Genomic DNA, 13,955 nt, shown 5'->3' with positions numbered 1-13,955 from the left:
CGTGACTTTGCCGCGATTTTGACGCGATTTTGAGCAATGGCTCAGGGCTATATACCTCAAAACGCATTAAAATTGTGCCAAAGTAGTGCAGGAACTACTTTGAAGTCAGTGTGACTTCAAAACGCACTGATATGAATGGGGCTCATTGAAAATAATGGAAAATGACTTGTCATGCGATTTTGCGGTCCAAAATCACGGGACAAGTCGCACTAGTGTGAAAGGGGCCTAATGGTGACTAGTTCTTTGCCCCTCTCCCTGTCCTGTCCCAGTTCCTCTTGAGGTTCTCCAGAGTTCAGTTCCTCATAAGGTCTGCACTGAATAACTGCAACAGTTTTTTTTTGTTTTTGTTTTGGAAAGAATCTCTTTAAATTAAAATGTTATTTTTTACATTACGCAGCCAGGAGTCTAAATTAAGCACTCAGGGATAAAAATAGCAGCACTGAGTAAGGCCACTAAAATATCCATGTTTAGTTGTTTTTTTCATTTTGCTATTTTCTCTCCTTGCACGTTTTTTTACTTCCTGCAGTGAAACAAATGATCTTACACACATATTTGATCTCTCCAGATCGTCAAGTTTATTTTCAAGTTTATTTCTGTAGCGCTTCTTACTCGGGCAGGTATTTGAGCCGTCTGCCAGCTCTTTCCTGAGCCAAGGCGATGATGAATGCGGAACATGAGATAAATTAATGCTGGGGATTTTGGTCAATGTCAGCCCTTTCTTCCTGATGTCAAGTTAAACAAACAAGATCAAGGGGAGAGGAAATGCTAATTGTCTCTCTTGAGATGAGCTTCGGATAAGAGCATTGTTGAACGTGAATGCTGAAAATTTTCAGCAGTTGTGTCCAGCATCACAAAAAAAGAATAATTATCCCTTTAATACATTTATCAGCAGTTCAATCAGATTAAATGCATATTCTATTAACCATTGACAACAATGAATTGTTCCTTTGAAATTATACTGGAAACATTTTTATTCCCCATCTGACAGCGAGCCCATACAAACGATTGGTTGTATATAGAATTATATCTTCCGGGAAAACTTGGCTGTCATCTTGAGCCCAGTGTGGGTATTGTAATTGCCAGGAAGATAAAGTAGACAATAATTCATTTTCATGATTTTATTTGAGGCCATTGGGAATCCGTTTTGAGCCTGGAGAATTCCGATTGCCAACGCACAGGTGAATGCTCACAAGTCAACACCGTTTAAGACATTACTAATCTCCTCTGCGGAAATTGATAACTAGTTTCATGCATCATTTACGGCTTGTGAGGCCGAGCCTCTTTTGAGTCACCGAGCGCAGAAACATTTCATTTTGCCGGCAAAAACATGCAACATTAGTTGAAAGGATAGTCAACTTTTCTTCTTGCAGATAAACTATGTCATCTTAATAACCGATTTTGTGCAAAGTCATTTATCTTCGGGGCTGTAAATATTAACCCTTACATCTCTCTGTATTCTTGTGCAAAAACTAATTCAAGTACACAAGGCTAATTTTTTAAAGAAATTAGATTTTCGTTTAACAAAATGCATATATTCGGTATTGACAGTGAACTTTGCCATATGCGATACGCAGGGGGTGTCAATTAAAAGTTAACGACACCCCCAGTTGAGATTGCATATCGCAGTACAATCTGCAAGGTCGCACAGAATCGGATCGCATGTGAACCACCATGCGATCCAATTCTGCTGCGGATAAAAAAACAGTCATTTGCATGTTTAGTGCGGATGCGGTGCTAATTCAGCCATACAAAGTGTATGGCTGAAATTTGCACTGCACAGAGATCGCATGTAATTTAGGAGCAGTGCGCTCCGAATTACATGCAATCTCTGTGATCGCACTAATGTGAACCTGACCTTATATTTATTACCCTCATTTCCTCTCCTGTTGACAATGTTTTTACAAGACAGGAATTGAGGGAAATTCTCCAAGAGCAACACAGAGAACAATAAAAATATTTTCTCTTTCGTTCATTGATGGACACAGCTCCAGAATCTTCTTGACCATTGGGTTATGCTGCCCCCTACAGGAGTAGGACACTAGGCAGGAAAAAGGTTTACCACTCCTATGGGACAGTCCCAGGGGGTATACTCCCACTTCCTGCTATAGGCACTCACTTTTTTTTCTGCCTAGTCAGGAGTAAGGACCTAGTTCCTTGCTGGGATCTCTGGTCCTAGCATTTTGTCTTTTTTTAAATGGATTTTTTTTTCCTCTTTTATTATTTTCTGTTCCTGTGAGAACTACAATCAACTGCCAGACTGGGCAACGCACTGGATTTTCTAGATCCTTACGGTCTCCCCAGTCCCACCAGCCAGTGTGACTCGATCTCAGCTCCGTACTAGGTTGGCCGGGACATAGCCCCACTGGACGAGGAGCTGGCCAGCGAGTTAAACGTCTTACGGGGACGCTCAGACCTGGTCACGGCCTGAGTCGCAGCGTACCTCTGGCCCGCAGCAACCCCATTCCAAGATGGTGCTGTGGTTTGCCTGGAGTGGTGCCCACCTGTTTTCCATGGTGCTGTAAATAGTGTCCCCTCTTTTCAATGGTGGCCTGTTGGGGTGGACGTGGGGCCCTCCCTGGGATGGTTAACCCCCCGAGTTCCTGTCCTTCCACCATATTTATTGGGGTCCCGCTGGGGACCACACCGCATTTGCCCAAACCTAGCTCTCCCCTCTCTTCCCCCCCTAAGGGTGAACGTACAGGATTAACTGTTTTGGGGATGTTGAGCGGATGATGGGGGTCAGGGGGGCGCGCTGCCGGCTGCAAAAAACTTGGTTTTTGGTGGGGATTGGTCTGGCTAGGGGCTCCTGCCAGGGCCCTCCCTTCCTGCCCATTCCTTTCTGGGGATCTTGGGAGCCACGTGGAGCCGCCATTTTGTCGTGGATGGCTGCTGTATCGGTGGCCATGTTTGTGTAGTCCGGCGGCCATTTTCTTGTAGTTTGTTTGAATAAAGTGGAAGCCATGTTTTTGAAGTCTACAGTGGTGACTCTGCGGTGGGCCTCTAGTGTTAACTCCTGTGCTTCTGCTCTCTCTGATCGCCACACGGCATGCAGCTGGACACTCTCCTCTGTACCTGGGTCGGTGGTGGTGAGTCCCTGTGCGTGTAAACGGCTCTCCCTCTTCTCTGCTATAGCAGCAACTTGGTGTGCTGGGACTTGTGGTGCCGCTTGCGGGGCGGTGGGGATTTTTAGCAGTGTTTTTTCCTGATTTGCAAAGGTAGTCCCTGGGTTTACCATGGAGTCCCTGGAGTATGTTTCTTCACCTAACTCTCTCTCCGAGGCTGCGGGGCCTTTCGGAGCCCAGTCCGTTTTGTCTGCTATGTCTGCTATGACAGCGGTCTTGGAGTCACTAGTGTCCAAGGTAGATATGATCCTGCAAAACAGGACAGGCAAAAAGCGCCCCTTGCCTTCACCTGCATCCTCTTTCTCCTCAGATTCTGAGGTTGGCTTGGCCGCTGCAGATGCTAGTCTCCCTACTGGGTCTGCGTCCACGCACCCTGAGTGCTCTGATAGTGAGGATGATTCCTCTTCCACTACGGCTGCTCACGAAAGGGTGCTAGTGGATGCACTTATTCTAGCAGTCCGGGAAACTTTAAAACTGGAGGACACAGCTGCTGCTGCTGCATCCCCTAACCTCACAAGGCTGGCGGTCCAGTTGGTCCAGGGGTTGCAGTTCATCTGTGGTGCCTCTCTGGATGCAGCTCCTTTAGTCTGCAAGGTATCTGTAACAGCAGTGACCCTGAGGCGCATGATTTGGCTCAAACATTGGTCTGCGGACCAGGCTTCAAAGAAGGTCCTGTCTGATCTTCCCTTTGTAGGAAATCGCCTGTTCGGAGCTTCCATGGATGAGATCATTAAGCGTCTTACAGGGGGAAAGAGTACTCTTCTCCCACAGGCTACCAGGAGAAAGGAGGCTCGGCGCAAACGTTGGTCTTTCTTCTTGGCTCACTCTTTCGTTCCTCAGGATCTCAGGACAAGGGATCGAAATCCATTCAAACCCCCTCGGAAGTTTCCAAGAGACCCTGATCTGGTAAACTTAGAGCGGGTCCCTTCAGACCTGCAGACAAGCCCTCTTCTGCTTAAAGAGGCACCCTCACCCGTATCTGGACCCGTGGACCTCCTTGATTCAAGACAGGTGGGTCCAAGAGCTGATTCGGTCCGGTTACAAGATTGAGTTTCGGTCCTCGCCTCCGGCTAGGTTTTTCCTTTCCAACCTGCGTTTGTCCCCAGATCGCCTTCGAGTTCTCCTCAGAGCGGTGCAAGATTTGCTTCTACAAGGGGTCATTGTACCAGTTCCTGACTCGGAACGCTTTCAGGGGTTTTACTCAAACCTATTTACTGTTCTCAGAAAGGAGGGAAAAGTTTGTCCAATCCTGAACCTCAAAGCCTTGAACTGCTTTTTGAGGGTACAAAAATACTTGATGGACTCTATTGGCACAATAGTGGCATCCCTTCATCAAGGAGATCTTCTGGCCTCTATAGATATCAAGGCTGCTTACCTTCATATCCCAACATATGTCGGACATCAGCGTTTTCTTCGCTTTGCCATGGGCGAGGAGCATTAACAATTCGTGCCATTACCCTTTGGTCTAGCCTCGACTCCTCGGTGTTCACAAAAGTGTTGGCCCCGGTGTTAGCATTGTTGCGCCAGTGGGAGATTGCAATACTGGGGTACCTGAATGATCTCCTTCTGCCAGCAGAGTCTTCTACTGCCTTAAAAGACAACCCGAACATCACTGTGCGAACCTTGCAAGAGTTCAGTGGAAACTGAATTTCAAAAAATCTGCTCTAGTTCCGTCCACCAAGCTTGATTATCTGGCCTGACCTTGGACTCGGACTCAGCCCCGGTGTTTCTTCCGGGGGAAAAACTCCAGAAGTTTCAGGATGCGATTCAGCTCCTGTTGTCCAACAGGAGGTCCTCTTCCAAGACTTGGGTTCCACCTTCGAGGCAGTCCCATTTTCACAGTTCCATATGAGACCTCTGCAAAGGGAGATTCTTGCCAAGTGAGACAAGAATCCACAGTCTCTAGACAATCTGATCCTGTTGAGCTGGGGTACAAGAGGGTCCCTGATTTGGTGGCTTCTCTCTCCGGCTCTTCAACAGGGGAACTCCTTTCTTCCCCTGTACTGGATCGTGGTCACCACGGATGCCAGCCTGTCTGGATGGGGAGGCTTCTTGGGCATGGACAGTGCTCAAGGGGTTTTCAATATCCTGGAACTTTGGGCGATCAAGCTTTGCCTGACATATTGGACAGATCGTCTGTAGGGTCAGGATTTAATCAGACAATGCCATGGTTGTGGCATATGTCAACCACCAAGGGGGCTCAAAAAGTGTCCTTGCGGCCCTCAAAGTTGCCGGCATTCTAAGGTGGGTGGAACACTATGTTACAGCCCTCTCTGCTGTACGTATCCCAGGGGTGGAAAATTGTCAGGCGGACTTCCTCAGTCAGCAGGCGTTGGACCAGGGGGAATGGTGTCTCCGGTGGGGAACTCCCAAAGTGGACCTATTGGTCGTCTCAACAGGGAAGGTACAGAGGTTTGTATCAAGGTCTTGGGATCCTCTGGCCAACACCACTCTGGTGGCCCCTTGGGGCCAGTATTGTCTGATATACGTCTTTCCCCCTCTAAAACTTCTGCCAAGACTTTTGCGAAGAATCGAGGGAGAATGGATTCCGGCCATCTTAGTGGCCCCAGACTGGCCTCACCAGTCTTGGTACTCCGATCCGGTATGGTTGGTCGCCCACGTCCCAGAGAAGATCTTCTGGCTCAAGGGCCGATCTTCCATCCTGCTTTACAGTCGCTGGCTTTAACAACGTAGCTATTGAAAGTCAGGTGCTGAGGGATGGAGGGGTGTCGGAATCGGTGATTTTCACACTGTTAAAAGCTAGAAAGTCTACTTCTAGGAAAATTTATCATTGCGTCTGGAAGATGTACATTGTGTGGTGTGAGGCTTGGGGTGTCTCCCCCGTTCCTTTTTGGTGGCTAGAATCTTCTTCCTCCAAAATGGGGTAGATCAACGCTTGGCCTTGGGTACCATCAAGGGCAACGCTTATGCCTTGGCGATTTTTCTTTCAATGCCCATTGGCTACGCACTCCTTGATTCATACTTTTATTCAGGGGTTCCGCCGCTTGGCTACCCCAGTGAGGTCTCCGTTGCCTCCGTGGGACCTCAATTTGGTGCTGTCAATTGTTCAGAAACCGCCTTTTGAAAATATTTGTGAGATTCCTCTGATCACTTTGACATAGAAGGTAGCTTTCTTGGTGGCTATTACTTCTGCACGCAGGGTGTCGGAGTTGGCTGCGTTGTCTTGTCGTTCACCTTATCTGGTGGTACAAAAGTAGTAGGCGTGGACAAAGTAGTGCTTCATCACTGTCAGTCGTTCCTTCCCAAGGTCGTTTCTGGTTTGCATCTAAATTAGGACATTGTGTGGCCTTCCTTGTGTCCTAAGCCTAAACACCCTAAAGAGATTGCCTTACATTCCTTGGATGTGGTTTGGGCAATCAGGGTGTATCTGACGGTGATTGAGTCATTTAGAAAATCGGACTCGCAATTCGTCCTTACGGATGGTCGCTTCTGCTGTGACCATTTCCAGATGGATCAGGCAGACAGTGGTGCAGGGTTATTCTATTAAGGGCCAGAATCTTCCTTTCCCTGTTAATGCGCATTCTACAAGGGTGCTTAGTGCCTTTTGGGCCCTTTGTCATCAGGCGTCCGTGGTGCAGGTTTGCAGGGCGGCCACCTGGTCGTCTGTGCACACTTTAACAAAATTGTGCAAAGTGGATGTGTTGGCATCTGCGGACGCTGCCTTTGGCTGCAAGGTTTTGCAGGCCGCTGTTTAAGAGGACTGGTCTGCCTGAAAAATAATGTAACATGATACCTTTTGTAAAAAGTCAAATTTCATTAGCTTTCTTCATTTTTCTAAAAGTTTTAGCTAGTCATGAGATCTTAAAAAAACTCACTATGCCTTTTATTAATTACCTGGAGTTGTCAACTTTCCAAAAAAGGGTCATTTAGGGAGCGTTTATACTGTCCTGGTATTTTTGGGCCTCAAGAAATGTTAAAAGCAGTCAGAACATCTGGGTTTATAAATGTCAAATATATACAGTATGCCATAGTTTGTAAACTCTATTGGATTGATCTACTAAAGCAGATAGACTGTTAACACGGGCTAAATATTATACTCTTATTTGGGTTGTTTTACCAAAGGAATGTAGCAGAATATATTACAGAACACAACACAGCACTGAAAATGGCCAAGAAAGGGATAGGATTTTACATGCTGGTATTGAGGAGGGTAAAAAGATTCTTGCTCCAATGCTAGGCATTGGTTATGGCATGATGGACTATTTTCTCAAACTGTAGCTATACTATATATTTTGAATGACACTTTGTTACTTGTGTTAAAGCTTATGAGCGCAATCCAGAAAGGATTTGTATCAAGCAGCCGACTGGCCATACTGATGAAGAGCGCAGAGGAGAACATGGAGCAAAGATACCCCATACCAGTGGACCGCAGCGGTGGTGGCGTGTGAGTCTCAGAGAAAATGGACGCGCAATGCTGCTTTTCTGTGTTGGACATCATTCCAAGGCTTTTTGGCTGTATATGCTGCAAATTTGGCACACAGCATGAACTTGATATTGATGTTTTTCTAAGTGGCAAATGAACTATGAAAAACCATTTATACTCCAGTATGTTGTAGCTCGATAAATACTGTGGCCAGAAACTCTTTCTGATTGCTATGAAAAGCGAGAGTTCGTACTCCTTGTCTAGGCTGTAAGTGAAGCCTTTAAATGTGCGTTACAAGTTTATAAAATAATCTTTTGACTTTTAAATGTAAATTTAATTTATAGAATGAAAATATGTTTTTGTTATTCTAAAAGGGAACCTATAACACCATTATTCTCTCCCTATGGAGTAAGTGGCCTCATCCCCTGTAGCAGCTGGTTTAGATCTGACTACGTTACCTGTATTGCACTAGGGTAACATGAAAGGGAGAATCTGATTTTTGTATTAGCAACAAGAATTGTATAGAAGGGTAATTGTTGTTCTTCAGCCATTACAACTAGAGATGAGTGAACCCAGTAAAACGCACCCCCCCCCCCCCTTTGAAACTACCAGTCAGTGCTCATGGGCCCAGTGCCCTTCCAAATCTCCATTGCTCCAGCAGGAGGTGCTCGAATGCCAACATAATGCCGAGTTGATTGAAACTTTTAAATAAAACAAAACTTCCCAGAATTTTTCACTATATCAAAATGTAGACAATAATAAAAGGGTTTTTTTTGTCCTAATCTCTCACATGTCAGGCCTCCCATTTACTAAAAAGCCCAGTCAAGGACAGACAATGAAGGATCACAACTTCTCCCCGTGCACATTTTAGGACCTCCAGAATCAGACTAATGTTTCATATTCATGTGCCATAGATGACCAGTCAGCCAAAGATTCAATCCTTTCCTGCAATCTTCAGTTGAAAACAGTCATTTGTCACAATAAAGGAGATCAATTTGGTCAAATTAAATTGGAATTTCCACTAAAATCGATTGTTTCTATTTGATAAAAATGATTATTTATTGGTCAAACTGCTAATGTAAATGATTTATGAGATAAACAATTCATTTTTGAAACAATTGTTACATGCATGGCCAGCATAAATGAATTATACGGAGAGTCTTTAAATTAATTGGAAACCTGCTTTTGTGCAATGGAGAATAAATCCATCTCTACATGGACCTTCAGATGGGGTTATACTCATGGGGCATAGGGGATATCCAGAGAGCTTCACAAAATCTAGGTAGTATAGTCCTTGCAGTATATGTGATAAATAAATGTGAAAGAAAAAGGAATACCCTTCAATGGAGTAGGGACTATATTCAGACGAAGGAAAATGTAAAAACAATATAAACGTAATTGCATATCAGAATAAAAATATTGAATGCTTAAAAAGAGTGTGGCTTGGTTACATATGTAAGGTAACAGCTCAAAGAGGTGTCTGACAAAACCTTAACCAAGACGCAATAATGGTATGAGACATTGGATGTCATAACTGTCATTGAACAGTTTTATTCTGATATGTAATAAAGTTTATATTGTTTTTACATTTTGTTTCTGGAGTTTCTTTGGTATGCCCATAATAGTCCCTACTTCATTGGAGGGTATTCCTTTTTCTGTCTATATTAGGATGATGGCTTTCTCACAGTTCTTCGCCATATGTACTTTTGATGAATACCATAGATGTCCTTATCACCCCTACATTTCTGCATCTCTTTTTGGGTCCCTGTGAGGAGTATTTTTGAGCTCAGTGCATGTCAGCACTGACTGGGTGTCTTTAGAAGTGGGAACTGCACTAAGGCCTATTTCACATGGGCTATACCTTGTATAGGTGCAGTGTGAACAGAAAGTTTTGACAAAGCTTTTGCAGAGCTTTCAGCAAGCTTTCTTGATGCTTTTAAAGTAACATTCAGCTCTCGTTTTTAAATGTTGAACACAGATCCTATTGGGAGAGCTGATTGCCACTTTAAGCAAGCTGCTAGCAGGCTTTAGAACTTCTTGAAGCTTGTTGAAAGCCTGCTGAAGGATCTGTGGTCAACATTTACAAACTGGAGTTAAATGGTACTTTAAAAGCTTCAACAAAGCTTGCTGAAAGATCTGCAAATGCTTTGTCAAAGCTTGCTGTTCACACTGCTCCTATACGAGGTGAAGCCCATTGTGAAACAGGCCTTAGGGCTGCACTCCTGAAGCACCCACAGCTGCATGCCATAAGGGATGGTAAGCATGCCAGGGTGCACACATGCTGTAGGCTCTTTAGCTATAGGAATATTAGCCAAAATGCCTGGTGTGTTGGGCTGGTACCATTTAAAGGTTTTGGTTTTTTTCTGGAGGTTTCAGTAAGAACTCTGAATTTGAAAAAAGCCTGGCAGTAAACATACCTTTGAACTGGAAGGTATCTGTAGTTGCAACCATACATTTACCTTTCCATACTAACTATTATAACTGCCTATATTTTTTTTCTTCTTCAGCACTGGTTTTACAGGAAAATTGTAGAGGATTTCAGTAGATAAAGTCCTGATTTAAGTGGATTGAGGATATTGTATGCCTCATCTTAGTGCCAGGGTGGTGACCAGTAATGATCATTACAGCATTTCATTGGTTGTTGGATATGACTGTTGCTTCATGTCATGTTTTTGAATAGGCTACATTTTTTTTTTTTTTTTAATAAAAAATAGACATACTTTTGGCCAATAAATACTTTTAACCAATGTTGGCAGCTTGGTTTTGCCATTATTATTTGGATGTTGGCAGCTTGGTTTTGCCATTATTATTTGGTAGCTATTTTACACACTACACTTCATCAGAGGTATCTTAATTGATCTTGAACCACCTTAACCCTATGACTGTATACAAAAGACTTTGGCCATTTAGGCAACTTGATAGTACTTCTGAAAACTCAGCCCATTTTCGGATTAGAAACTGTGACAACACTATACTGTTAATGCAAGTAGCCAGTTTACTCCTCTTTCATACTAATTAGGCACATTTTTGGGGCAAATTTCTCCTGTACTAGAGTTTACAAAATAGTGAGAAGTGGAGGTTTTGCATACAGGTTTTACATAAATATAAAATATATACAATGAATTTATGTTGGCGTTTTAACTTAGGGCAAAGTTGTACTTCATTGACAAGTCTATGTTTAATCTGTGTTTTTTCTTACACGTAGGGAAGAAGATAACAAGACACTCTAATACATTTAAAATGTGTAACATCAATGGATAGGACAAGTGCTATTGCTTGAAAAACCTAAATCAATAATCATATAGGGGATAAAAAAGAAATATAAGCTTTATTATAAGACCCAATACAAAAATGAATGCAACCCCCCAGACTCTCAAAGTGCAATGGGTTGAACAATTTTAAATGTTTATTCCAACCAAATGGAGAATACAGGTTGATGTAAGGGTGTACAAGGACACTAGAATTCTTACACCTTTATATTACTTTTATGGTACGTAAATTAGCTAACTTTTGATAACATGTCAACATTGATGACCCACATCAATGTTGATCTCCCTGCAAGAACGTATTGAAAAACAAAAGCCAATGAGATAGTGTGACTACAGTCACACCTTTTTATAAATGTGGGTTATTTTTGTTTGTGACTCCCTTTTGAAGCAGCAATGTTGGCAGTGAGATAGGAAAATTATCAAGAACGTGGACAATTCTAATAAAGTTTTAAAAAAACCTCTGTTTGCTGCTCTCACTTCCTCTCCCATTAACAATGTTTCTGCTTAGACAGGAAAGTATCTATACATTTCCCCAAAATGCCACAGATGGTAAGGAGACATCAGACTGAAGTTGTTATCCTTCCCTACTCTGCCCATAGCCAAAAATATACTTTGGGCTGTAGTAAATTCTTAAATTCCTTTAAACATGTATTTTAGTTTAAAGTAAACCCTAAATTCACAAATTAGTTGTAAAGTAGCAGTAATATTGAAATGTACCTAAATGAGTTTTGAAGCGCCCCAGGACATCCACAGTCATTGATGGGCCCTCACCCTTCTGCCCCCTGTGCCTAGCTATTGGTCATTGAGCTCACCCATCATGCTTGGGGATCAATAATTTCTCTCTGCACTGTCAGTACTGTTATGTCTAGAATTAGGATAGGTCAAGTTGAGATCACTATATTGAAAACACAGCTCAACATTGAACAAAACATCTATGCAGAAATGCAGTATTAAATATACGCACAACAATTTAATTTTTTTGTAATTATTAAGCACAATATTTTAAAAACGTATATTCATATAGTGGTGGAGATTTTGCGGTATATGTCTACATACATTCTATAACAACTTAGTTTGTATTGCATGTGCCTTTTCACAGGTGCCATAATTTTAATTTCCAGCGATTCTTTGAGGCTGAAACTATACTGATGCCATTTAATCATAATATTGAATTATGGGACCAGAAGGGCGAAATCCCTTTATTTCGTATTTACTATTTAGAATGTAAAATACTATTTATATATACTACTTAGAAGTATTACATTTAAAAAGCTATTATAATTTGATAGTAAGAATTGATTCTAGTATTTGGGATATTTTTATAAGCCACACAACGCTAAAGATTTTGTTTTCTGTAGTGGATATCAAATGGATTCTAATCTCATATGGCAGTAGTATTTTTGTCACTGAGTTTTCAGCCCTGCCTGCTGCTGTGATTATTAGGGACTCTCACTGTTGAGTGTTACTTTTATTTTACATTAAAGAGATTGCAGCAGGAGGAATAGGCTTCTATAGCATGCTGAAAAATCAGGGGTGCTTCATAGACCCTATGAGAGATGTGATATCGCTGCTGGGCCATTGAGCTCAACAGCACCTTCCCATGACAGAAAAATGTCTTTTTGGAAGGGATAGACCTTTTTAAAGAAGTATTTAGCAAAGTAGAATTTGCATGTACATTTTCAGGGTGACCTACCCCATAGCTTTTTATATATAATATAAATATACATTAATAATCTTTTTATCTCCCCCACCCCATACCTCTAGTAGATGAGAGCAGATGGACAAGTTTGAATGTTTTGACCTCAACAACTGTGCACTCCTTTAACCTTTCATGTAATATATGCCTCCTTAACTTATCTCATTTTTATGCACTGCAATGAGCGACTATTTTATAACTCATACAGCTCCGAATTATTTGGCAATTAGTAAATGCAACAGGAATACTGGTGATGCCAAATTCACAAAGCCAAAATTTCTCTTTTATCTGCTTTGTTTTACTGAGCTACTTTCAATACTCCACACAAAATGGAGAGGGCAGTACAGGTAGATGTCCAACAAGGTTATATCAGAGAAGGCGCTGCCATTCTGCCTTTTAGAAGCTCTCAACCACAATCAGGAGAGTAAAAATAACATATACGTTTGTTTTTCAATATTTGAACAGTTCCTTCATTGCAGTCTATATATAGATCCTTAACACTGGAGTTCTTTTTTTTAAATAAAACTTTCGATTCTAATAAAGCCCATGGATGGCTTGTAGGTATTTATTAACACAATATTTTACAATGTTTGAATCTACTGGCCAATAATACCAAATATAGCCTACTGTGTGCCACATGTTTGCTTCTATTAAGCATGTTGAATGCTGCCATTTGTGCTGTGCGACCCTGCTCTGTGATTTTATATAAATGCTGCTGCTGCTTAATTTAAAACTTGTACAACAGAAATGCATAATGAAAAATGTCTTATTTGCTGCTGCAATGCTACTGTAATTTAAATGGGGGATACTGTAAGAATTTTTTTTTTAATGTGTCCTTTGTGCATTTTCTTTGAAATAATAATTCCTAAAACACTCCTTTTATCTGATGTATACAAGATGGGCAGTATGGTTTTGTTATTACAAGAGTTCTATGCTTGGTCATTTTTAGTAGGCCAACATTGCACTGATCTAGATACCACTCTTTGAAATGAAAGGAAACACTCAAAAATGAGATGTGTGCATGTTTTTACTGTTTGCATTTTGTATTTTTGTTTTGGTGTGTTGTATTCTTGTTTGATTTTGAGGTAAGCATTTGTATCTGAAATTACAAAATACTTTTGTTTTTTAAAAATGAAACTAGTAATATGTAACTAGCAGCACATACCTTCCTTTTGCTCCCCATTCCTTTCGTTTGTAGGCACACAAAAAAAAGACAATCCTGTGTAAGCTCTTAGTTTCTCCAAGGAGAGCTTGCACAAGGTTGAAGGCAATCTTTCTGCCCCCATGTGACAGCAGCATGAGTCATGTGCACCTCCATACCTGGAAGTACTGGATATTTTCTCCACTCCTGAGAATTGAATGGCCAATGGGGAAGTGAAGGAAAGGTTATATGCTGCTGTGGAGCTTCAAATAAGCTGCCTTCATTTGTGGCTTCTATTTGTTCTGTAACAGATCCTTAAAGATAGTTATCTTGTACGTGATTC

General features: G+C 41.9%; 1 protein-coding gene across 2 annotated transcripts in view; it reads left to right on the top strand.

The window, feature by feature from the left end:
- GPD2 (glycerol-3-phosphate dehydrogenase 2) overlaps positions 1-7,939 on the top strand; it is a 300,869-nt gene extending 292,930 nt beyond the window's left edge. For both annotated transcript variants that reach the window (XM_082261353.1, XM_082261354.1), the window contains exon 17: positions 7,406-7,939. In XM_082261353.1, the coding sequence (XP_082117479.1) occupies positions 7,406-7,531 (126 nt within the window). In that variant the 3' untranslated portion in view covers positions 7,532-7,939. The remainder of the gene's footprint in view (positions 1-7,405) is intronic.
- Positions 7,940-13,955: the final 6,016 nt, after the last annotated feature.

The sequence above is a fragment of the Pelophylax lessonae genome (assembly GCF_965119305.1).
Source record: "Pelophylax lessonae genome assembly, chromosome: 6".
Taxonomy (NCBI): Eukaryota; Metazoa; Chordata; class Amphibia; order Anura; family Ranidae; genus Pelophylax; species Pelophylax lessonae.
Note: the sequence above shows the minus strand (reverse complement) of the source record. Positions and strands in the feature narration are given on the sequence as shown.